This window comes from Hypomesus transpacificus, chromosome 2, assembly GCF_021917145.1.
Source record: "Hypomesus transpacificus isolate Combined female chromosome 2, fHypTra1, whole genome shotgun sequence".
Taxonomy (NCBI): Eukaryota; Metazoa; Chordata; class Actinopteri; order Osmeriformes; family Osmeridae; genus Hypomesus; species Hypomesus transpacificus.
In genome coordinates this window covers 11,660,993-11,682,644 of record NC_061061.1, presented here as the reverse complement: position 1 = coordinate 11,682,644, position 21,652 = coordinate 11,660,993, and the positions used below count along the sequence as shown (strand labels likewise).

General features: G+C 44.7%; 2 protein-coding genes across 5 annotated transcripts; both read left to right on the top strand.

Annotated features, from left to right (window-relative positions):
* Nucleotides 1–3,458: 3,458 nt before the first annotated feature.
* On the top strand, nucleotides 3,459–11,749 carry entpd3 (ectonucleoside triphosphate diphosphohydrolase 3). Its single transcript, XM_047041708.1, has 11 exons — nucleotides 3,459–3,612; nucleotides 5,626–5,748; nucleotides 6,413–6,530; nucleotides 6,785–6,944; nucleotides 7,259–7,418; nucleotides 7,510–7,737; nucleotides 8,834–9,091; nucleotides 9,286–9,396; nucleotides 9,769–9,906; nucleotides 10,835–11,008; nucleotides 11,433–11,749. Exons 2-11 carry the CDS (start codon nucleotides 5,629–5,631, stop codon nucleotides 11,448–11,450), a joined length of 1,485 nt encoding a protein of 494 aa, XP_046897664.1. The 5' UTR covers nucleotides 3,459–3,612; nucleotides 5,626–5,628; the 3' UTR covers nucleotides 11,451–11,749.
* Nucleotides 11,750–12,853: 1,104 nt separating this feature from the next.
* On the top strand, nucleotides 12,854–21,406 carry gask1a (golgi associated kinase 1A). Of its 4 annotated transcripts, XM_047042440.1 has the most exons (7): nucleotides 12,857–13,061; nucleotides 13,190–13,299; nucleotides 17,579–18,744; nucleotides 18,950–19,211; nucleotides 20,292–20,414; nucleotides 20,549–20,652; nucleotides 20,964–21,406. In XM_047042440.1, the coding sequence occupies exons 2-7, from the start codon at nucleotides 13,297–13,299 to the stop codon at nucleotides 21,166–21,168; spliced, it is 1,863 nt and encodes a 620-aa protein (XP_046898396.1). In that variant the 5' UTR covers nucleotides 12,857–13,061; nucleotides 13,190–13,296; the 3' UTR covers nucleotides 21,169–21,406. The 4 variants fall into 4 exon arrangements, with proteins under 4 accessions (XP_046898413.1, XP_046898396.1, XP_046898387.1 ...); XM_047042431.1 differs by having other exon boundaries at nucleotides 12,857–13,299; XM_047042447.1 differs by having other exon boundaries at nucleotides 12,859–13,299; nucleotides 18,989–19,211.
* Nucleotides 21,407–21,652: the final 246 nt, after the last annotated feature.

Genomic DNA, 21,652 nt, shown 5'->3' with positions numbered 1-21,652 from the left:
ACTCCACTAGGCTGCACAATATCCCATCAAATGTAATGTTCCATAAGGTGGGTATCCCCAGAGTGGAGTGTGAGCATCCCCATCTTAAAGAGCTGCAGATGATGAGGCTGTTCTCTCAGAAGCACTGATACCCTCACCATTGTCCGGACTTGATGTGAGTTGACACTGTCTTTGATGCACTCTGTGTTCAATAAGGAGTGTGCTTTGCTGTCTTGAAATAATTCTTGGCTGAGAAATGTCTGAACGACCATTGATCAAAATGCCCTTGCTGACTGGCCCGACGGAACCATTTTGACAATGGGCTCAAAGTGACGAGAGCTAATGCAGAACATTGAGTTTCATTGCACTATAATGACTGCACTCATTTGAACCACAGATATTGATCTTTACCTCCTATGGATGTTTGTCTGCAGCCTCTGGGTCTGCACCTTTAACCTCTCCAGACATTTCTGGAGGAGGTCACTCAGTGAACTGAGTTGTTGTCAGTTGAATTGATGGCACTTTGTGAGGTTCATTGTTAAAAGGGTTGTACAAATGGCCTTTTGAGTAAAGAAACCTTAACAAATTGGACACTAGAGTGCTATCATATGGGTTGAAAGTCAAATCTACTTAACTTGAAGTAACATGCATGAATGAATTATTTAGAAGACTAGCTTCCAGTAAAAGAGACACACATAGATTGAATTGTTCAGTCTACACTTGATGCTCCCATGGCTCAAAAGCAAGTGGTTAAACTCAACAAGATGTACATGAACTACACTACATTACATTCATGTCTTTCAAAATAAACTAAATCGTTTTATCAGATGATGTACAAACTGTGAGGGCTGAGCTCAGAATTATTTCTGTGAATTACCAGAACATCTAGTGTGACCTAATAATTCGTAGTCACTCATTACCCTGACTGAAAATGTATCATGTTATTAGTATTGAAAGGGGGACTCATTTTCTTAAGCCTCAGCAGCCTTTAGTGTGAAAACACTGTAATCTAAAAGTCATTAAGAGTCAATTGTAATTCAATGCCACAGCTATGTCCCTGGCCGAAAGTGTTATGTTCCAGTTTATAAGCATTGCTTATGTTGATGTGCTTTGATTGCTGCAGCACTACACAAGTAATTATATTACACTAAAGTGCGTTAGAAATCTAATGCTAATAAGAACTGTGTAGCAGGAAAGGGCCTTTGGTTTGAATTACATCATAAGCGAGACATTAAGCTACCATGCCCCTAGCAGACACTGGGAAAGCTTTATTGACCCATTAGGACTTTTCTCTAGAATTTATTATTGAGTATTGAAGTACAAGTGTGCAACAAAGTAATCGGTCAAGCTGTTACAAATAACACCTTTAAGACTGTTTTGAAAGTATAGTATGCTAGTTTGGTTAACATACACACACATACATTATTTACTTTTGACTGGGTAACTGATTTGACTTCATGAGTGATACAAAATCAAGCTAGAAATGTCAGGAAAAACACACTTGTGACCTGCAAAAGTATGGAAAGTAAGCAAATAAAGAAAAAGACCTCGGTAAAAGCACATCTCATGGATGTTTTCTATGGCGGTGGGGTCATTAGTGCTTCACAATGTGCACAAAGCATCCATTAATTTCCTCTAGTTCAATAGGTTATTCTTTCTGGGTATCCAAAGGTTCTTCATCATCATTTTGTGTGGATTCAAAAACCTCTACATCGTCAAATGTGTTTGGCCACAAGACAACACTTCAGACCACATGTTTCCTCTAGCACTGCCTCAGAGACTTGGTAAAGGGAATTGTGTGTTCTCTGAAAGCTTGTTAAAGAACTTTAGGGGGACAGTTTCCCAGAGGACTGACTGAATGCTGTTTAAAGGAGGATGTGTCTCTAAGCTAAGAGCATTAATTAATATGACGAGACAAAAACGCCAAGGCTTTTTTGTATTTCACATAATGAAATATTTAACACACGTTTCCCTGATCAGTGAATGCACAGTACACAGACACACAAACAGGAGAGACGCACAGACAGACAGACAGACAGACAGACAGACAGATGCTGAGATGCACATGCACACCCAGACACACACACACACACACATCCTTGCACATTATTAGTGATATCAATATTATACCAGTTTGCTGAAACAAAGATTGTGTATTTTTTCCTTTCGTTTTTCCCCATTTGTATTGTTCCCGGATCCTGCAACTCCACCGGACACTGCTGCTGTGGAGGGGGGATCCACCCTGCAGCATCCCCTCAGCTGCATCATCACTGCTCCCCTGTTGCTACCTGCTGATCTAATAGCCCAGGAGATGCCTTCTCAAGTTCCTCAGAAAAGGGGTGTCGGATCACTCTACTGACAGCTTTAAATACCTCTCTTCTTCTCCATGCCCAATGAATGCATCCCAAATCCAACCCACATTCCCTGGCCCCTGTAAGGCTGTATTGTACTGTGTATTGGACCACCAGCAGTGTAGTCCAGTGGATTTCTTCAGGCGCAGTAATTACAGTGGCTGCATGTCTTTGTGTATTGGAACTCATACAGTACAATTCCATTCAATCAGTGAGAGGGTGCAGCTGAGCGCTGGTTGCTGTGGTTTTATCCATTGATCTGGACTCAGAGCCCAGCCTGTAGATGTTTTTTACAGCATCTTGGTGCATTCCCAGTATTCCACACATTTACAGTGCAAGTATAGTCATGTAGCAGGTGCTTTTTAAAATCCAAACCAATCGACACATAGTGAATATAGTAAGGGCAACAGATAATAGAAAGTGCCTCTGTAACATTGTTATGACAGTGGCAGGTGCCATGGAATGGTCGGGGGCCTTTAGTGCCCTGTTACAAATACCATCACATTCCAAGACTGTCCGTCTGGTCCCAAATCATGTGACTAGTTCTTCCATGCAGTGCAGAGTCCAAATAAGGGATTGAACCAAAACATCTGACAAAGACACTCACCAATACTGACAGATGATAAGGCTGCATACTTAGCAACATGCAGATCTCTCATCTGCCTGGGAGGTTAAGCTTTGTGAGTCATACACCTTGTCAGTCCTCCAAAACAACACCTTGTTCCAGAGAATGACGGTTGATCCAACATGTTGTATCTAAGTCTGCTTTCTGTGACCGTGTTAATTGTTAGCGGGCACTTTTGATCTTATAGTGCTGTATGGAATGCTATGCTGTTGTAACGGCTTGTCCCGGGTTCTAAATACCACACCCTTAAAACCATACTCTACCACTTTACATGTGTGTGTCTGTCTGTCTGTCTGTTTGTATGCACATACATATAGTATCTATCACATTGTGTTTATCTGAGTGTGTGTGGTGTGCGTGTTTGTGTGTGTAAGCTTTGTGTGTGTGGGGTGTCTTAGATTCACACATTCCAGTCTATCCTTTAGCTGATGGGAGGAGCTTTAGGTGTGTGTGTGTGTGTGGTTGTCTGTATATGAATGTGTGTCTGTGTGTGATTGCCTGTCTGTAGTCCCTCCCATGGAGGTGTGGTCTGTTCTGGTAAATTGATCAATGAGCAGCTGTGTTCTTCAGATCCTTCATTTGTCATCGTAGATCTGTCAGCACTGCCAGGACGCTCAAAACACACACAGACACACCCACTACATCAACGACACAGAGGTAAGTCGTGCACGCTTTGCTCTGTGTTATCACTTAGAAACATTTTCAAATTGGTATCAATTTGAAAATGTACTTTGTTTTAAAAGGGATGGCAGGGGAAACGTGTGAATCTACCATTCCATAAAAGTATTTCCTGCCGGTGACTAAGTCGACTCACTGAGAACACCATGTGTGTCTTTCCTGTTAGCAGCACCAGTACAAGAACAAACATGTGCTGCACAATATGGGAGGCTATGTCTTCAGGTAGAGAAGTATGTGTAAGAGAGTCTTTTGCATAAGCAGCACTTGAGTAAACAATGTATGCATGGTACAACACCACATACTTCTGCTAGACAGGGTCAACATTGAAGAAATCTTTGGCAAACATAAAATGCTATACCCTTTGCGTAGTATTGCCGGCTATTGCTGGATCTAATTGTCACTGTAAGATATGTTGATCTCATAATATCTATTAACGAAATTCGATTTTTTCCTCAATTAAAATAAAGTTCTGGATATTAAGCACCTTTGTATGTCATCAAAAGCATAGCATGCAATTACACCTGTAAACAGCCCGCAGGTAAAATAAGTGTTGACTGTGTCGAAGGATCCTTAAGGCTCCTTTGTTTGAATGCATCTTGGAGAAATAATGAATAGAAATGCTTTCTAGATAAAATGTGTATTTGCACAGGATGTGTTAGAACTTGCTTCCATATGTGTATTGAGACAGGATGGATTAGCAAGAGCTTGCAATATGTTTTAGACCTCTTTTCCATGTTGTTTTGAATTAGCAACTGCTTGCTGATGTGCATCTAAGATAAGATGTGTTAAAACGTCTTGCGGAAAGTTTCAGACAGGAGGCTTCTGTATGACAGCTAGACACTGTTTGCGTATGACTTCTTAGAAACTGCCTGCATAGGATGAGGTTAAACACCTGCATAGAGGAAGCAACACTTGACCTTTTAGAGAGTGCAGGTTACTTGTAAACATGCACGATACCTGGATATGTGCGTCATAGCACAGTCAAAAGTTAAATTTGTCATCAGTATTGAAGCAAATAAAACGATTTGTATGTCTATGTAAAAAGGAGAACACGAGACTTCAGAGACAAGAGCAAGAGAAGAGAGAACTTCGAGTGCTGCCCCATCTGGGGCAGCGGGCTCACAGAAGAAGTCAGTCCGATAGACAGGATATAGCTCTCGAAGTCTTACTCTGTTAACAGTTTGAGTGAATTATTTTCATATATCCTGACTGGAAAAAAATAAATATCAAAAATATTCAAAAATATTATAACAGTGTTCAGAGACTTTAAATGTACTGTAACTCCTCTGCATTCCAGAGGAATTTGCATTTACTGTAGGTTTGAGTGTTAACCTGTTTCTGCTGAAGAGGAGGGGTTCTAACTGCCAAACACACTCACAGGCTTTAACGTAGTATTCAGGCTGCACACACGGAGAAAGACCTCCAGTAGTCTTGTAACTTGAACTAAATGTATTGTCAGCTTTCAGACACAAACGGTGATGTTGGAATTGTACCATTTATATTTTATGAATGCTATGGCTCTCCTAAGGGCTGTCACTGTGGGACCTGGCAGTAGACTGTTAAGAATTCTGACAACTTCTGAGAAGTAGTTAATGTGAGAGTTGTTGTTCAAGAAAATAATCAGGTCTTTTCCAAAATTGTATTTCATCAACTTAAACTCCAATTGGAGTCAGATTGGCTGAGCGGTGAGGGAGTCGGGCTAGTAATCAGAAGGTTGCCAGATCGATTCCCCGCCATGCCAAAATGACCTTGTGTCCTTGGGCAAGGCACTTCACCCTACTTGCCTCGGGGGAAATGTCCCTGTACTTACTGTAAGTCGCTCTGCACAAGAGCGTCTGCTAAATGACTAAACGTAAATGTAAATGGCATAGAATCATCCACGAATCATGTCTACAATTGTGACATTTGTGACCACAAACTCTCAACGGATGTGGATATCGTAACACCGATCTTAAAAGCAAACCGGCTCTCCATCGCCTTTGCTCTGTGCAGGACATGGCTATGAAGCTGGGCTGCTGCATTGCTCTGTTCTTCCTCCTTGCCAGCGTGGCTGTCATCATCACCATCTCTGTGATCCAGGGGCATAACTGGACTCACGAAACACCAGGACTCAAGGTAGCAACCAAACATACACACCCATGGTCCCTTCAAGTTTAAACAAGTACACAAGTCCGACATACCCTTGTCCAGATGACGTGTCAGGCAGATAGGAACCGGACACCAAGGTCAAGAAGATGCATCAATAGCTGTTTTACGATGTTCCCTGTGCATGGTAGCTGTGGTCCCAGTGTTGCTGCATATTTAATGTCTGTATTCTGTGCCCTCTCGTTCTTATGGAGCAGGGTAACCATTAGGCACTAAGTCTGATGATCACCTAATGGTTGTTGGGATCATTTGGTCTGTTACATCACATTCCCTTAGTGATAGTCTCCTAAGTAGTTGAGCTTTTTGATTTGAACCTGAGGTCATCTGTTTAAGTCGCTGTGGGCAAAAAGTGTTTTTCTGAGTGTTGTGAAATAATCCCCACACAGGCTGATGTGACACAACAACTAAACAGGGCAGGTGTTTCCATGGCAGTCACAGTCTGACAGTCCTGATAGTTCTGAACAGTCCCGTTGTATTGTGCTGGTCACAATGATCAAAATCCCAGTTGCAAGTAGGCTACTTATAATTGGACTGACATATACAGTATGTATTTGATTGATCAAAACAGGATGTGTTTAACTGATCTGAAGTGATGTGTTTGTACTAAAGCTGAGGCGCTGTCTTTTTCATGCAGTATGGCATCGTGGTGGATTCTGGCTCGTCTCGCTCTACTGTTTACCTCTACCAGTGGCCCGCGGAGAAGGAGAACAACACAGGAGTGGTCACTCAAAACATGCATTGCCAAGTTGCAGGTGAGCGAGCACTTTAAACCCAGCTCCAATCGGAATGTGGCAGTAACAACAGGCGCAATGCATGATGGCATCCTCGCCATCAAGACTGGATGTGAACGTGGCACCTTGAACATGTGCAGCTTGTGTTGTGATAGAAAAACCCTAGATTGACTTCCAGGTTCTTTGTTGCTGGTTGCTGTCTCCTTCTTCTCTTCTTCTCTTCTTCTCTTCTTCTCTTCTTCTCTTCTTCTCTTCTTCTCTTCTTCTCCCTCCAGGCCCTGGGATTTCTGACATGAACGTAGATCCAGCTCAGGATGAGGCATCCTGGAAGGCTATCAGAGCCTGCATGGCCAATGTCACCAAGGCCATCCCTCCAGAACAGCACAATGCCACCCCTGTCTTCTTGGGGGCCACCGCAGGGATGAGGCTACTGCAGTAAGTATGCCTGAAGAAGTTAGCTTTGCCTGCAGCTCTGGTTCACTGAGGTGGAGCCTTGGGGGTCAGACTGAGTGCTGTGTGGTAGTTTTCTGGAATTGAATTGAACTAAAAACGGAATTGAATTCCATTCGTGGAATGGACCCTGAAGGATATTTAAGAGCCTGCTGACATAACACAATGAAAGATCTTTCGATCAATTTCCAATCAATCAGATGATCGAATCACATGCCCAGATGTCTATATCTGTTCTATGTTCTGCCCCCAGGTCTTTCACACAGAATGTTTGAAACTTTTTTTCTTTTTTTTCCAAGTGCACAGAATGAAGAAGCGTCCAATACAATCTTGCAGAACCTTAGGGACTATCTCATGTCCCTACCATTCAGTTTTCAAAATGCTTCGATCATCTCTGGACAGGAAGAGGGTCTGTATGGGTGGATTACCGTAAACTACCTCATGGGGAATTTCTTGGACGTGAGTCAAACTTCAAACAAATAGTCAGACATAAATCTCAAAGAAATCCTGTTCATCTTCCAATTGTTCAATCTTTCAATTGTTTGTTTAGAAAAACCTCTGGAACTCCTGGGTGCGTCCGCATGGAGCAGTGACACGAGGCTCCATGGATCTGGGCGGGGCCTCCACACAGATTGCCTTCGCCGTTCCTGAGGACCTTACAGGACAGGATTACCTCCCTGTGACGCTGTATGGGTATGACTACAACATCTACACACACAGCTTCCTGTGCTACGGGAAGAACGAGGCGGAGAAGAGAGTCCAGGCTGCTTTAGTGAAGGTAAGGCCTCAAGCCAGTTTATGTCCAAATGTATTTGTGTGTGGGTATGGAGACATTGACTGTATGCAGCCCCCCCCCCCCCCCCAATTTAGTCCTTCAACATCCATTATGTTGTTACCAATTATCATAGCCTTTGCCATCAGTGGACACCCTTGTCCCTCCTGCCTCTCGGGCTTTCAGAAAGGAAACAGGAAGCCTTTTGTTGTTAACGTATTGATCGCACCACGTCTGCTAGCTTGTAAAAGTGCACTGTTATGCTAGCTTTGTAGAAAACATTTCCAGTCCTTAAGCTTTGCTACCATTTATGAAAAGCACTTAACCTCTTGTGCAATAGGCTTCTAGCCCAAACTCAATGAGGTGGAAATGTGCACATAAAATGCACATAATTCAATACTGATGTACAGTAATGTCTTTTCGTTACTAAACCTCCAGTTTATTGAAAAATATATTTTTTAAGTGAGTTAAGAAAAAGAATACCTTCGTTTAGCACACGCTTTTATACAAAGCAACAAACCTGTGACCTCTTACTGTAATCTGTTCCCACCACTGAGCTATATAGGCTACCCTTGCAGAATTTGTGAACATAATATTGAGTATACCTCTTCATACCTCCACACTGTCTTTCATACTGCTAGTTGAACTGGTTGTACAAATGAGCGAAGCAGGTTCAGGCATGGCAGTGCCACATCACCCATCGCCCTGTTCTTAGCCCATAGGCTTAGCTCGATAGGCGGCGCTTTAAAGTCCCATCCGCATCCTCGGATTACCTTTGTGTTCTGCGCTGCTGCCACCCACCACCATCCCCTTCTCCCCCATGTTGTCTGTCTGTTCTCCCCGTGGGGGATTTAACTCGTTGCTCCCTGCCTCATGTCATGCATGCTGCAGTGAAGGCAGGGAGCGCTTCCCCATGTACATCCATTCCGCCAATGTTAAACCATGTGTCATGTGTCCGAATAAATGGTGAAATCAATCAACGCGAGTGTCTTGACTGAACTAGTTAACAACTGAAAACAAACGTGAACTAGCAGGGACTCCGTCAACGCGCAGCGCTGCACTCCCAGACGTGAGTCATAACCAGGCCTTCATCCTCCCACAGTCCTCGAAAGACCCGACCACGGTGGTCCATCCCTGCCTTCCACGAGGCTTCAACCACACCATACCCGCATCGTCCATCTTCAACAGTGAGTGCACAGAGGCTCCGGAGGGCTATGACCTCACTCTGAACATCACCATGGTGGGAGTGGCTGACCGAGACGCCTGCGCCGACGTCGTGCGCTCCTTGTTCGATCTGTCCTGCACGGGGAACTGCTCTTTCAACGGGGTGGAGCAGCCACCGTTGTCTGGAGGTTTCATGGTACGACCGTCATGCAGGTGGAAACCCTTGCATGGGGGCACAGTGCATTCAAACATGTCAGAGCACATCTGATATCTATCATGAATATGTTGGTGTGCGTATATGGCATGTGGATATGATTTGTTTGTGTGTCTGTGTGTGTGGGTGTGTGTGTGTGTGTGTGTGTGTGCGGTTGTGATGTACTGTCCTCCAAGGCGTATGCTGGTTTCTACTACAGTGCTGCAGCTCTGTACCTGAGTGGCACCTCCACTCTTGACACATTCAACTACACCATGCAGAATTTCTGTGCCATGGACTGGCCCACAGTGAGTCTGCCTGCCCGCCTGGTGACTGTACCCATGGTCACTGGTCCTTATCTAATGATGTGTTTGGGTGTGAATTCAATGTTTGGCAGCTGATGATGTAGGTGTTATCTTACGAGATGTGGCCTGAAAGCAACACATTGTCAGACAGTATTTGAACTTCAGTCAAACACTTGCTGGATATAACTTATGGGTTGGGAATCCTAAGAATAACAGGAGGGCGAACAGCAGCCATCTCTGCCTCTCACGAGAAAACATGTTTTCAAAGATTCCATAGTATTAGTATTCGGTATTCACCGATCATGTACAGCCCAAAAGACACAATATGGTTATTTGGTTGACTGTGTTACTGTTCTTGTTTGTGTTTTTCTTCAGTTAAAGAAAGAACGGACGAGGATAAGAGACAAGTTCTTGAAATCCTACTGTTTCTCTGTTAACTACGTGTACACTTTACTGGTGGACGGATACAAGTTCAATGAAGAATCCTGGAAAACCATTCAGTTTCAGAAAGAAGTAAGTCTCTCTTCATGCGAGTCTCTCTTCATGCGAGGTGTGGTTAGGAACTAGCAGGGATGTGAGACACTTGTGCACTCACGTTGCAGAAGGCCAGTTTGTTGAGCAGTATGCACTAGATTCCTGTATACTCTTAAAGTGATTAAATCATCTGATTTCGTTTTAAAACTCTTCTGGAAACCGTCGATACACAAGTCAATCCTTCTTGTTTCCCAACTCTATCCGTCATTTAGAACTGACGGTTCTAAACATGGTGTCATGCTTCCCTTGGGAAAAAGACTTGAAAAGGATATGCTTTGCATTCCGCATCTATGGCTCCAAGAAATACAGCTGTAAGGTCACAACCAGACTTCCTGTTATCCACTCAGACAGTGCAGAGCCTGCGGCCAGACTGCTGAAAACTGTGACAAATAGGATGAATTGTCTGTCAAAAATTAGGGTTCTCAATATTTCCACAATCGTTAACAAGTAAGCCACTATCTAGCTGCCCCTTCGTGTGTTTGGTGTTAGACTTGATGTTTCCCTCATGGAGAGGAAGATGGGTGTCTGAGTCATTTGTCTCTAGGGCATAGTGCTCTTCAAACAAGTGAGGCACACCATTCATCAGGATTCAATTTGTAAGACACAGTACTATTGTAAGCATCTCACTGTTCTCTGTCAAGTTGTTTTGGCATTCTCAAAATTCTGTCATCTTAGTCAGCTGAAATTAAATACGTCCATAGTTTTCCATCCTCCTTCCATCTTTCCTTTGTCCATTTTCTGATGGGGATATGGGGACAAACCATAACCAATATTTTATCCGTGTAATAATCTGCACCCGCAAATGGCCCTGGACAAACTTGGATCTGGTTACTGAGAAGCACCCAGTCTTCTGCTCTTCCTTCGTTGTGCTTCTTTTCTAACGCAGCTGTTCCTCTCTCCTCTGCAGGTGAGGAACACCAGCATAGCGTGGAGTCTGGGGTACATGCTGACACTGTCCAACATGATCCCAGCAGAGGCTAAGCTGGTCCGTCTACCCCTGAACATCCCTCTGTTTGGTGGTCTCCTCTTCCTCTTCTCGGCCCTCACCATCGTCAGTTTGATGTTTCTCCTCATCAAGCTGGTACGCGCCTTGTACTGACCACCACTAGAGGGCGGTGCGGTCGTTGAATTACTCAGCCTTGACAAGGAGATGGAGGAGGAGGAGGATGTGGGGTCAGGGAGAACACTTGATGTCTAACTGTGTAACATGAAGTCACATGTCACCGACTTGAGATCAGTTTTGAGATCAATTCATTTATTATCCGGCAAGGTTAGGATGTGACCAACAGGATAGGGATGCTAGCAAACTCCAACACTGTGTCTGAGATAAGACACACTGCAATGCATGAGGGCTTTTTTTTGCACCTTCCAGTCTCTGTTTTGAACAGATAAACCAGAGAAGAAAACTTCTGTGGTTTTGTGAAGTAGAAGGGCGTCCCTTTGAACAGCTAGTCACTACCCAAGGATAATCCGAACAAATCTCTAATAAATATAACTTTTTGCAGCGCAACAAAAAGCGATAGTCCAGGTGAGAGGAATGCAGTGAAGATACACTGAAGGACCTTGGAATGATGGACGGTTGAGCTACTTGTATATTGAGTAACATACTGTAATCTTGTATGAAGACGACATGGTGCATACTACTGGAAGAACATACTACTGTGTGCGTTTAACTCTTTGTTTGATTCGATGGTGTTATTGGTAATGCCGTGCAGCCCAAGAAACTGCATGTTTAGTATGAATTGCAACCATGTACCATATTCTTATAGGTTGAATGGACTGTATGATGTATAATGCACTCTGAATAAACTGAAAATGATCATTGGAGTGTGTAGTTTAGTTTGTATTATCAATGTTTTATCAATGTATGTTTGAATGGGAATGAATAGCCTACATCAGGGGTGTCAAACTAATTTTAGGTAAGGGGCCACATACTTTCCACTTGGACCTCAAGTGGGCCAGACCAGTAAAATAAATCATAGCATAATAACGCATACATAACGACAGTATTTCTTGATGTTTAAATCATTGGTGAAGGTTTTTGATGACAACCCCTATTTTAAAGTCTTTCTACAATAAACTAGAAACATAAAGACCAAAAACTCAGACATCAGTCCATTGTTTATCTGCCTGGGCTCTCCTCAGCTAATTCCCTTGTTTTGTGACGCCTTGACGTCAAATGCGTTACAAAGCGAGCGCTGCTGCCTTTGCCAATGAGCGCTTCTGCCTCCGGAGCAGACATCGCATTTACGCTGTTTTTGAAGCAATTACTGGATCAATTAAAACAATTACTTAACCTTTCTAATCATAAACCTGCATATTCTTAATAGACATTTGGATTCGGAATAGCAGTTACTTTTATAGAAATGCGAATTATGTCTTTCTCTCAAACTTAGCAAAGACACCCGACGCGCCGAGCTGGATGCCCTGGCGGGCCGTATCTTTGACACCCCTGGCCTAGATACTGTAAGCAATTATATGACTGTCTCTAAAGAACTGAACCAAGGCCTGAGCTGATCCATTACCAGCAGAGGGCAGTCTTGTACAGAGAAGCCAGTCAACCGTGCAATCCATCGTTAGTGTGGCGGCGGGCACACAAACTGTTGTCTTATGGTGTATTCAAAAATGTTGAGTGAGTATTGTAGCCTACAAATTGTTTTCATATAGTCCATGGCGGCCCTTTACTCATTTTCGCTCTGGAGAGAGACAACGTGTTTAATCATGTCACTTCAGCCTCAAAGCTCAAGTTGAAACTAAAATAGCAAAACCGACTTTTCTTCATGAAAAATGTTTGGTTGATAAATGATTCATGGGTTCATAAAAACGTTCATGCATTTAAGCAGTCCGTCTTCAACAGTTGGCTGGTGAAGTTATACTATGCAATTCGAAAGCTATCGAATTTCAGTTCAGCCAGCATTCCACCATCTCACTCCGCACAAAAAAGGGTTAGACTTTTACTTTGAAATGAACTTCCCCAAATTCATGGTCCCTTGGGAGAAACGGCTATAGGGTAGTCCAGCCCTGTTGGAGTAAGTGTAGTCTATGGGATAGAAACTTTAGGTAGTGCATTTAGAATTATGTGAATCAGAAGATAACTAGGCTATTCAATAATGACATTCCCCTTGGAGAGCTGAGTAGGTAAAGCTTTTAAGGTTGCATCACATTGCAACATAAAATAAATGAATACATAATGCATGGATGCAACACAATTTGAAATGTGGAATGTATGGACCAAGATAATTGCTGATTTACGCCGCTGCAGCTGCATCACTGACGGGATGGGGGGACCAGTCTTGATCAACTCGCGACGTGTCGCAAATTGAAAGCTTGCAAACCCTCGTTTTGGAATGCACCTTCATAGGATAAACGATGGTAGGTGTGAATCATATATTAGTAAAATGACTCTTTTGCTTTAGACTTTTTGCTGTTCATATTTTGACTTAATATCAAGAGAGGATAGGACTGAGAGAGAACTGATTGTGAAAGATCAACAATTGGCTTGTTGCAGCATATTACTTGAACAGATCGCCCAGGTAGCCTACTGACATTGTGCCAGGACTATGAGCAAGCTATGGTCAAGTTTTGGGCAAGGGTATATGACTCTGGCTGGTAGAACCTGACAACCTCAGATAATAGACTAGTTATCGATTAGTATTTAGGTTGTGCGACATCCTGCATCAATGGCCTTTAAACCATGAATATATTCATATTACCTAATGGGTAAAAGTATGTTTCAGTATAAAACAAAACTAAGTGGTTTGAGGCGGGTGATCACTCTTACAATTCCAGCAGTCGTAAGTTCCTTAGGATAATTGATTCCATACGCAGTGACTGGTGGTTTCAGCGGCTGTACAGACGTTAACATAATCAAAACCTTTTTCTTTCACTTAAGTGTGAAACTTTGTAATGGTTAAATCTTGAACCCCAAACTTAATGGATATGGTGTTTTGTATCGTTGTATTTTTGTTTGCTGTTTCTGTTTTGCTTTGTCGATGGAACACTAGGTTTCTTCCTGTGTAGCTAAAATGATTTATAATGTTCATGCACAGAAGCCTTGTGTTAACCTCAAGGTACCAACTGCTAAACCTGGAGTCAAAACATGTAGATGTAATTTTGCATGCCTGACCAAACATGTAGAATTTGCACCGAATATTCCCAAATTGGTTTTATCGCACTGGGCATGTGAAAACAAGCCCACACAGAGTACCTCTGAGAAAAAATGATATCCAAATCTAATCTCCAGTCTTGTTCAGCTGGGTCAGTGGGCCTCCAGTTGGAATTTCTTTCTGGAAGTGACTCAGACAGGAACCATCAGGGTCCCCATCTTGCAGAACATAGCTCCACACAAGGCACTGCCTGCTGGCCATGTGTGTATTTTCAGCTGGATCTCTATTGCTGCTATTCCCAAGCTGTGAAAAGAGAGACCAGCCAGAGTATGTGTTTTAGAGGCAGCTACCAGCCTCTATAGGATCTCTCTCTCAGACCCTGAACCAGCGTCGGGTTCCTGAGCCACGCAGGATGCTAAAGTTTGTTGCATTGCTGCATTATGAATGACCCGTGTAATCTGGGTTTCCTCTCACTGTAAATCTACGAAACAGCCTTGGTGAGAACAAAACAACGGCACCAGGAGTGTATTTTCACTCCTTCAAGTTGTCATCTGTTAATGTGGCGCTGTTCATAGCCACTTCAGGTCTAAAGACAGCTGATGGGGAGGGGGGGAGGGGGACAGGGGACGGAGGGGGGGCAAAAACTCCCAGGCTACAGTTTTATAAGACCTGCTGGTTTTAGGTCCCTTGGAGTGGGAGAGGGATTCAAGGAAGTGGTTGGTGTGTGTCTCTCCCAAAGCTTGTGTTTAGGTTGAAACAGGCTAGTCCGACCACAAAAAATGGCCTACAGCAGTTATGCGTGCTACTTATCTCAGTGAAGCACATGGTTAAGAACTGCCTGCAGAGAGAAAAGTCTAAAAATGAGTGGAGCAAAGTGGAGGAGAGAACGAAGAATTGTATTGAAGCCCTTAAGGTCAAGGTGTCTCAGCTGGTGAGCCTGTCACGATAAGAACTCCAGAGGTGGTGAAACGTTCTTGTTCCAAACAATGCCCTCCTTCAAACCCAGCTCTTTTCCAGTTATGATTGGTAGAATTTAAAGCAGTAGACATTTCGAATTCCGTTTCATATTGCTGCCACGTGTTGAGAATAATTTCTGTGTTGACCTCAAGTTCAAGTCTTTTATTGTCAGATGCACAGAACAACACAGGGTCAGACTGGGCACTGAAATTCTTTGGACAAGACAACACAAAGCAACCTGGCATAACATGACATAACTGCTCAGCACATAGACCTACAGAGCTGAGAACAGGACTACATTTTGTTCACAATACTACATTGATTCAGTCATGGTTCCTAATGCTATATCCCTGCAAATTTGATTGCTTGACATAGCAAAAATCGATATATTTTGGTCAAATTCTGTCTGCAACAGCTGGAGAGGTACCTGTCGCAGACAACATCGTTTTCTTCACATGAGTTGTGTGGAGGTCTGGCGAAGGGTGTGCTGAGAAGCCTTTTTTGGACTAGATCTAAGAACGGTGGAGTTCATGGCTGCATTCCTGTTGTTCTGAGGGCTGTGTCTGGTTAGTCAGACTACTTGCAGCCTGTCTTGCCCAGGTCTTCCTAAATCAGCAGACATAAACCGTCAACCGGGAGACCTTGAGTATGCAGTAGCACACCAGTACACACCAGTACACACCAGTACACACACGCTTTATATACAGCACACCTGTAGGAGCCTAAGGCCCCGGCAAGCCTGGTCTGGAGAGCAGAATAAAGGCTTTGTACTTGTCCTCAGAGCACTATCTCATCACTTTCTCTTTGCTCCTCCATTGCTGCTCTTTCATTCCCCTGGGTCCCTCCTCTCTCTCTCTCTCTCTCTCTCTCTCTCTCTCTGTCTCTCTCTCTCTCTTTCCCTTTCTCCCTCTTTCTGTCTCCTTCTCACTCCCAGTTCGATAGAGTATTGTTACAGAAGAGGGATGGATTATATTAATGAATTCCTTTTCAGTTTTTCACCTGTAAGAGATCATTAATCTCACACTAATGTGTCCTTGCCTGGTAAATTCTTCTTTAGACAGATAGCTGTATCCTGCAGTTGATCTTTATAGACTGCTCCCTCCCTCCCTCCCAACACCCCCTCACCCCTCTGGCCCCAGGAGTTTCACCGTGTTTGTTTACTGTGGTAGTGTGGTTCGCCGTTGACCTGTGTCATGTCCTGGCCGTGCCTGTTTGCTCTCGCTGAGTGTAGAACCCACGAAGGGGCAACAGGGTCGCCTGATATTGACACATCCACACCGACAGAGAGGCTGCATGATGACTGGGCAATAAGTGATGCTGCTATAAGACATGTTAAACTCACATATCATTCATTACACTCACAGGCCTGTGACAAAGGCTATTGTAATATAAATGAACACAAAGTTTGTCACACTTTATCAGGTTTGCGTTTGACAGTAAAGAAAGTGTACACAGAGTTAAAATCACGTATGGTTAAAATCACGTATCAAGTATGGCAGTACCCATATTTATGTAATTAAACATCTGGGATGTAATTTTTTTGGTGGGCTATTCCTTTAAGGAGAGCTGCATGCCTGTCGCACATATGGTGCTGGTCTGTACGGTTATGTCTGTAGTGAGGCCCCTATTCTGTCAGGAATCTCCACGGACACCTACCCTGCTGGACCCTCGGGCCCTCAGAACTCCCAGACCAACATTCCAGCAGATGAGCATAATGGAATCCTTTCACAGGTGGTGTGATCTGGGAAAGCCATAAAGCAAAGCTCGGCCGTGGATGGAGAAGAGATCTCGGCAGTCTGAAAGTTCTGGGCGGGGGGTGGGAGTGGGGGTGGGGGGTGGGAGTGGGGGTGGGGGGGCATAGTGTGGATGGATAGTACTAGTGTGTCAGTGAAATTGGGTCAAGCAGACATCAATGTCATTTGCTTTGTAACCAACATGTCCTCACTGTGAGCAAGGAGCTTGGTTATAGAATGAAAACAGACAACATAAATAGAAAAGATACATTACTATCACAAATGCCTACTTTAAATGATACTTTGTGTCCTGTAAGTAATGGGTATAGTTTGTCTTGCACAACATGCTGAGGCAGTCATTTGTCATGGAGCCGGCTGTGAAAAGTCATCCATTGCTGAACCTGACAGCATATTCATGATGGCTCTGCATGCACGAGGCAGTGTGGAAACACGAGTGTGTGCCATAGCAGCTCTTAGCTGGGTAACCATGAAGAACCCAGAACCTTGTGCCTGAAGAAAGCCCAGGCAGACTTACTCTCTCTTTGTGCAAAGCAGACAGGATACACGTGGGTGATCAATCTTATCCTCCTACTTTTCTGTGTTTTTCCTTCTATTTTTTCTCTCATTCCCCCTTCTTTCTTACTTTCTTTTCTCCATTGCCGATTCCCTCCCCCCCCGTTCTTTCTCCCCCCTCATGTAAACATGAGAGGAATGCAAGCTCCTAGCATTTAGTTTACAGTAGTCATGCTATCTTTGCAGTTTACAGCACCCTTCCATTATAATCATGGCTTTTTTTCCAGCTGGCTGGTTAACTACAGCCCTCCTCCCTGTGTCCCTGTTCCCCTCTGTTCCCAGGCCTTGAGAGTGTGCTCAGCGATCCGCTGCAAGAGCTGGACTCTGCTTTCCCTGCTCTTCCTCCTCCTCTTCCTCGCGCTGTCGGCTCTGATGATCAGCACGCTCCCCTTCCCGCTCCCGGTGACGATACAAAGGCTAGCATCCCGAGGTCTCAGCGTCGCAGGTGGACCTACGCCAGGGGGTATGTACAGGGACCACCCCACAATGGCCCCCCTCCACCTCCTGACCCCCAACATCCACAGTGGGGCCTGGAGACAGGCTGATGGGAAAGAGTCCTCCAAGCACCTGCTGATGGTTGTGGATAAGGCAGGGGTGAGGGGATCTCCGGGGGATGTCATCCATGATACCTCTCACACGCACTTACGCGGAAGGACCACAACCCGCAGGATTAAAGGCATAGCCTCAAAGAGGAAAGAGACGCCAGCATCCAAGCACCAAACCAGGAAGCATCCACTCCCACTGGTGAATGATGTGCCAGGGCGTGTTGACATGCTAGCCAATCACAGTTCTGCTTCACAGCTCTCCTCCAATCCTCGCCCTGCTCCCAGACATGATGGACCCACGGACCAGGCTGCAGCTGCAGACTTGGAGACGTCAGAACCTAAACAGACTCCAGACAGACACAAGTATGCAAAGCATGCTGGGAAAGCCGGGAAGGCCTTCGAAGAGCATAAGGACGTTCAGAAAACTGCCAGGGCCCTCCGGAAACGCAAAGCACCATCCTCCAAAAAAAACAAACGCAGCAATGGTGGGCTAAAACCTCAAGCTGCATTGGAGCAGAGAGACGGTGTCTTGTGCAAGACCGGCACAGAAGCGGGCTTGTTTCCCGACCAGGACCAGCGGAGGATAAGAACCGACACCCATCCTCTGCCCTGGCTCAGTACGGACGACCTCCAGAAGATGGAGATGCTGTCAGGGGGCGACGTGGTCAGCAAGGCCCGAGTGCCTGCCCACGGGCAGGTTCTCCAGGTGGCGCTGGGTCCTGGCACCCAGCCTGGAGGGGAGGAGTCCCACAGTGGGCGGTGCGAGCAGGGGCACTGTGCTCTGGTCAAGAGGGCAGAGGACTGGTTCGAGGTGTTTGGCTTCCACCTTGACAGGGTCCTGGGGCTCAACCGGACCCTGCCCACTGTGCTCAGGAGTTTCCATAGCGACATCCTGCCCTACCGGTAGGTGTAGGACTGTCCCTGACCTTTTAAAGTTGTCAGGCGGACTTCTTATTAATGCAATGAGGTGAAAAATGAACAAAACACAATAATGTGTGGTATTGCGAATTGAAGAATAATTTCAATGTACTTGTTTTTGTTTTGTTTTGGTTAAACAGAATTTTGCTTAATTAACTGACAGATTGATTGATTAATTAATTGAATTTAGCTTTCATTCAGCAGACAGAACTGACCTGAACCTTGACAGGTACACCAGCGGTACACCTAGACCCGTGGTCTGGTGGGACCCAGAGATCCAGCACCTGGCTGATAAGGACAACGACCAAAATTCCATCCCACTCACCTGGACCCAGTATCAGCACCTGCTATTGGCTGGGTGTGGCCGGGGCGTGGGCCTAAACTCCGCCCCTTGTGTGGGCGTCAACCACTCAGAGTGGGGGAGACTGGCTCTCTTCGACTTCCTCCTACAGGTGAGGAAACGTGGCCTCATTCTGTCAACTTCCGGTTCTTTCTTAACATACACAGATTAGGTGTTATAAGAACCAGTGTATGACCCCTAACTGTGTGAAGTGCAAACAAGGTTTTCTCTGGTGATGGTGAACTTGAGTGACAGGCAGTCAGGGATGTCTCAGGAAGAGAATGTTCAAAGACACGAGGAGTGTAATTGATAGCTGCTGCTGTTGCTATTAGTGCCTTGCATCTGTGGACCGTAATAACCAAACTGGAGGTTAGAATGGCCTCATGTATAATTGGAACTGAATAGAATGAAAAATGTTTCTTAAATATCCTCTGATTTTCATTGACTCTGTGGTAAAACATCTCCCATCAGACCTTTTTACCCTCCTCCCTTCTTATTGTTCCTGATTCCACCGGACAGAAGGGAAAACCTGAAGCGAATCAAATCAGCTGTAGGAAAATCCGCTTAAGATAAGGACTGGCTTCACACAGTCCGTGAGATGGAATGTGTAGCTGACTGTGAGCCGAGCCAGCTGGTGAATAATGCATGAGCTCCTTCTTCCCCAGAAGTCAATACCTGTAACATGGCCAACTGCTAATAGCCTTCTATTGATCGTGTGGAACTGCTGAGTGGGAGGCTTGAACACTTGTTCCTACCTGCTATTTAACACCTCTGATGGGGCTGATGTGGAACCCAGTCCCAGTGCTCCAGGGAAGTAGGGCACAGGACGGGACTGTGTGGAGAGCCGACGCAGACGGCCCGCGGAGGGCAAAAGATGTGGTGTCTGCTTCTAGTTTCACACAAGGGATGGGGTCACTGCTAACATCGACGGTTCAGTGCTCACAGGGGGGGGGGGGGGGGGGGGGGGGGGGGGGTTCCGCATTTGGATGTGACTATATTTAAGACTGTGAATGGTTGAACAGAAATCAACTAGATTTAGTTGGTTTGCTGGTGTTGTGTGCTGTTGTGTAATGCTTTGAGTTTCACAGCTCAGCAACTTGTGGTAAAAAAAAATCTTCATTGAGAGTGTGAGAGAGAGGGATCTTTTAGTGTAACCCTCTTCTGGAATCCCTATGTTCTTCCCGGGTTCCAGGTGAACGATCGTCTGGACAGGTACTGCTGTGGCTTCATTCCAGGACCAGGAGAACCCTGCGTTGAGAACCTGCTCCATGTCAAATGTAACAACCCAAAGGACCTGGTGCTGGTTCACATCCTGGTACAATCACAGACTTGAAGCTTCTCATGTCAAAGAATGTCCTCTTTTCTCATGGATTCTCCATTATTCAGAGAGACAGTATGTGAAACAATCAGTACTGATCGTATACTTATGCTGTACTCATGTCTGTGTAGGTGAGGAAAACCGACCGTACTAAGCTGGTGTTTATAGACAACGCAGGAAGACCCCATCATCCATCAGACAACCTCAACTTCCGATTGGTTGAGGGTATTAATGAGTGAGTCCAGCAACATGTGTATAAAACGCTTTAATCATAGTGAGAGACACACCTATTTATATTAGACAGATACAATGTTATTCTGATGTAAAATAAAACATCGCTGTTATTGTATTAGTAATTATTTTTACCAGTACATACAACTATGAGAGCACCTCTGTTTTTACTGAAGTAAGATGGAATCTGTATGTATCAGTACAGTATTCAGAACAATCCTTGACAGACAGCACTAAAATACCCAATTGTAATACCCAATTGGTGATATACTGACACCTGACCCGTTCACAGCCAGTGTTCTATTTCCATGGCAGATTCCCAGAGAGAGCAGTGTCTGTTCTCCAGTCAGGCTGTCTGGAGGCCATGTTGCTGCACTCGCTCTACACGGACAAGGAATTCTGGAATAGCCAAGGAGGAGAGTCTGGCGTGCGACCTCTCATACGCACTGTGGAGCAGCGAAGCAGGATCCTGCTGCAGCACATCCACGACAAGAAGCTCCGACTCAATCGAGATTTGTGATCAGCTAGCCCCCAGGGCTAACGCTATGAGATTATTAGCTACTAGCTATGGTGCTTCGGTGGACTGCAACCATAACAGTGGTTGCGTTAGCCAAAAAGCAAAGGAGCTAATTTAGTCTGTACTGGGAGGATGCAGAGAAAACTTCAAGGCCCTGGATGTTAGATTAGTTTAATAATTCAAACAAACAAACGCAACACGATTCAAACAAACTTAACACGATCCAAACAAACGTAACACGATTCATACAAACATAACACGATTCAAACAAACAAACGTAACACGATTCAAACAAACGTAACACGATTCACAAATGTATTTCGTGAATCACAAATGTAACACGATTCACAAATAAATGACCCTACTACATTCGTTTGCAACCTGACAAACACAAGTTACAAATCCCTGCATTCGGTGGTGTGAATCCCTGCATTCGTTGGTGTGGTTTTTTGGAACTTTCCTGACGCCCTTAGATTCACGAATGCAT

Coding starts and splice junctions, on each gene's coding strand:
- entpd3 (XM_047041708.1), top strand. CDS start 5,629: ATGGCTATGAAGCTGGGCTGCTGCATTGCTCTGTTCTTCCTCCTTGCC. Junction 5,749..6,412: donor ACGAAACACCAGGACTCAAG/GTAGCAACCAAA, acceptor TTTTTCATGCAG/TATGGCATCGTGGTGGATTC. Junction 7,738..8,833: donor TCCAGGCTGCTTTAGTGAAG/GTAAGGCCTCAA, acceptor ATCCTCCCACAG/TCCTCGAAAGACCCGACCAC.
- gask1a (XM_047042440.1), top strand. Junction 18,745..18,949: donor AGCGACATCCTGCCCTACCG/GTAGGTGTAGGA, acceptor AATTGAATTTAG/CTTTCATTCAGCAGACAGAA. Junction 20,653..20,963: donor TTGGTTGAGGGTATTAATGA/GTGAGTCCAGCA, acceptor TTTCCATGGCAG/ATTCCCAGAGAGAGCAGTGT.